The sequence below is a fragment of the Cicer arietinum genome, chromosome 5 (genome assembly GCF_000331145.2).
Source record: "Cicer arietinum cultivar CDC Frontier isolate Library 1 chromosome 5, Cicar.CDCFrontier_v2.0, whole genome shotgun sequence".
NCBI lineage: Eukaryota > Viridiplantae > Streptophyta > Magnoliopsida > Fabales > Fabaceae > Cicer > Cicer arietinum.
The window spans coordinates 8,011,626-8,013,907 of NC_021164.2; the positions used below are offsets into that span (position 1 = coordinate 8,011,626).

The 2,282-nt window shown below is 38.4% G+C and overlaps 1 protein-coding gene across 1 annotated transcript; it reads left to right on the forward strand.

Annotated features, from left to right (window-relative positions):
* Positions 1-963: 963 nt before the first annotated feature.
* On the forward strand, positions 964-2,152 carry LOC140920351 (uncharacterized). The gene is made up of 3 exons (XM_073368612.1): positions 964-1,081; positions 1,323-1,458; positions 1,684-2,152. The coding sequence occupies exons 1-3, from the start codon at positions 964-966 to the stop codon at positions 2,150-2,152; spliced, it is 723 nt and encodes a 240-aa protein (XP_073224713.1).
* The last annotated feature ends 130 nt before the right edge of the window (positions 2,153-2,282 follow it).

The window sequence follows — 2,282 nt, forward strand, 5'->3', positions numbered from 1 at the left end:
ACAATCAATAATAAGTATTCGCTGGCCAGGATAGATAACCTTATGGGCCAATTGAGAGGATTATGTGTGTTTAGTAAGATCGACTTGAGATCAGGTTATCATCAGATCCGAGTGAAGTCTTCTGATATCCCTAAAATTTCCTTTAGAACCCGTTATGGCGATTATGAGTATTTGGTTATGCTTTTTGGTGTGACTAATGCACCAACAGTGTTTATGGATTACATGAACCGGATCTTTCACCTTTACCTAGACTCATTTGTGGTTGTGTTTATAGATGATATCTTGGTGTACTCTAAGACTAAGGAAGAGCATGGCGAACATTTAAGGATAGTTTTGCAAACCCTTAAGGAGAAACAATTATTTACCAAGTTGTCTAAGTGTGAATTTTGGTTAGAGGAAGTAAGTTTCCTAGGACATGTAATTTCAAAATGTGGAATAGCTGTTGATCCTGCCAAGGTGGAGAATGTATTAGAATGGAAAGCACCTAAGTCAGTGACTGAGATTAGAAGTTTCCTAGGATTGGTTGGTTATTATCGTAGGTTCATAGAAGGATTCTCCAAGTTGGCCTTACCTTTAACTAAGTTGACCCGAAAAGGGGAATTGTTCGTGTGGGATACCCATTGTGAGAATAGTTTCCAAGAGCTTAAGAAACGATTGAGCTCTACACCGATCTTAGTATTACCTGACCTGAGTGAACCCTTCTTAGTATATTGTGATGCGTATGGTTCAGGATTAGGTGGAGTACTTATGCAAGCTGGGAAGGTGGTAGCATATGCTTCTAGGCAACTGAAGATTCATGAGAGGAACTACCCTATCCATGACCTAGAACTAGCAATAGTTATCTTTGTACTTAGGATGTGGAGACATTATTTATATGGATCTAGATTTGAGGTTTTTAGTGACCATAAGAGCCTTAAGTATCTTTTTTACCATAAGGAGTTGAACATGAGACAACGTAGGTAGATGGAATTTCTTAAAGATTTTGATTTTGAGCTTAACTATCATCCTGGAAAGGCCAATGTAGTGGTTGATGCCTTGAGTATGAAGACTTTGAGTGTGTCCGCTTTAATGGTTAAGCATAGTGAGTTGTTGGGATAGTTTAGAGACCTTAGTTTAGTTTGTGAAGTGACACCAGAAAGTATTAAATTGGGAATGTTGAAGGTAAATAGTGGACTATTGGAAGAGATTGAAAATAATCAGAAATTGGATTTATACCTTTTAGATAAGTTACAGTCGATTGGCCAAGGGAGAGAACCTGATTTTTAAAATAGGTGTGGATGGAATTTTGAGATTTAAGGAGAGAACTTGTGCTCCCGATGTAGAGGAGTTAAGAAAGATGATCTTAGAGGAAGGACATAGAAGTTGTCTAAGTATTCACCCTAGAGCCACAAAGATGTATAAAGACCTCAAGAAGATATTTTGGTGGCCTAAAATGAAAAAAGATGTTGCTGAGTTTGTGTATGCTTGTTTGATTTGTCAACAGACTAAGATAGAACACCAAAAACCTAGGCCTTCAGGTTTGATGCAAGCTTTGAGTATTCCTGAGTGGGATAGCATCTCTATGGACTTTGTTGTAGGCTTACCTCGAACTCCAAAAAGGTACCATAGTATTTGGGTTATTGTGGATAGATTAACTAAATCTGCTCACTTTATTCCGATAAACATAACTTATTCTATGGAAAGGTTAACTGAAATATACATAAAGGAAATTGTGAAGTTGCATGGAATCCCATCAAGTATAGTCTCAAACAGAGACCCTAGGTTTACCTCTAAGTTTTGGCAAGGGTTACATAGCGCTTTAGGTACGAACCTTAGGATGAGTTCAGCCTACCACCCACAAACAGATGGTCAGACTGAGCGAACCAATCAATCCCTAGAAGACTTGTTGAGAGCTTGTGTGTTGGAACAAAATGGAAGTTGGGATAGCTTTTTGCCACTTATAGAGTTTACCTATAACAATAGTTTCCACTCTAACATTGGAATGACCCCTTTTGAGGCGTTGTGTGGAAGAAGGTGTAGGACCCCTCTGTGTTGGTTTGAGACGAGTGATAACCTTTTATTAGGACCTGCGATTGTTCAACAGACTACTAGTAAAGTCAAAATAATTCAGGAAAAGATGAGAGCATCTCAGAGTAGGCAAAAGATACCATGATAAAAGAAGCAAAAACCTCGAATTTCAAGAAAGTGATCGTGTATTTCTGAGAGTTACTCCAACAACCGGGGTTGGTCGGGCATTAAAAATGCAAAAGCTTACTCCTTGGTTTATAGGACCTTACCAGATT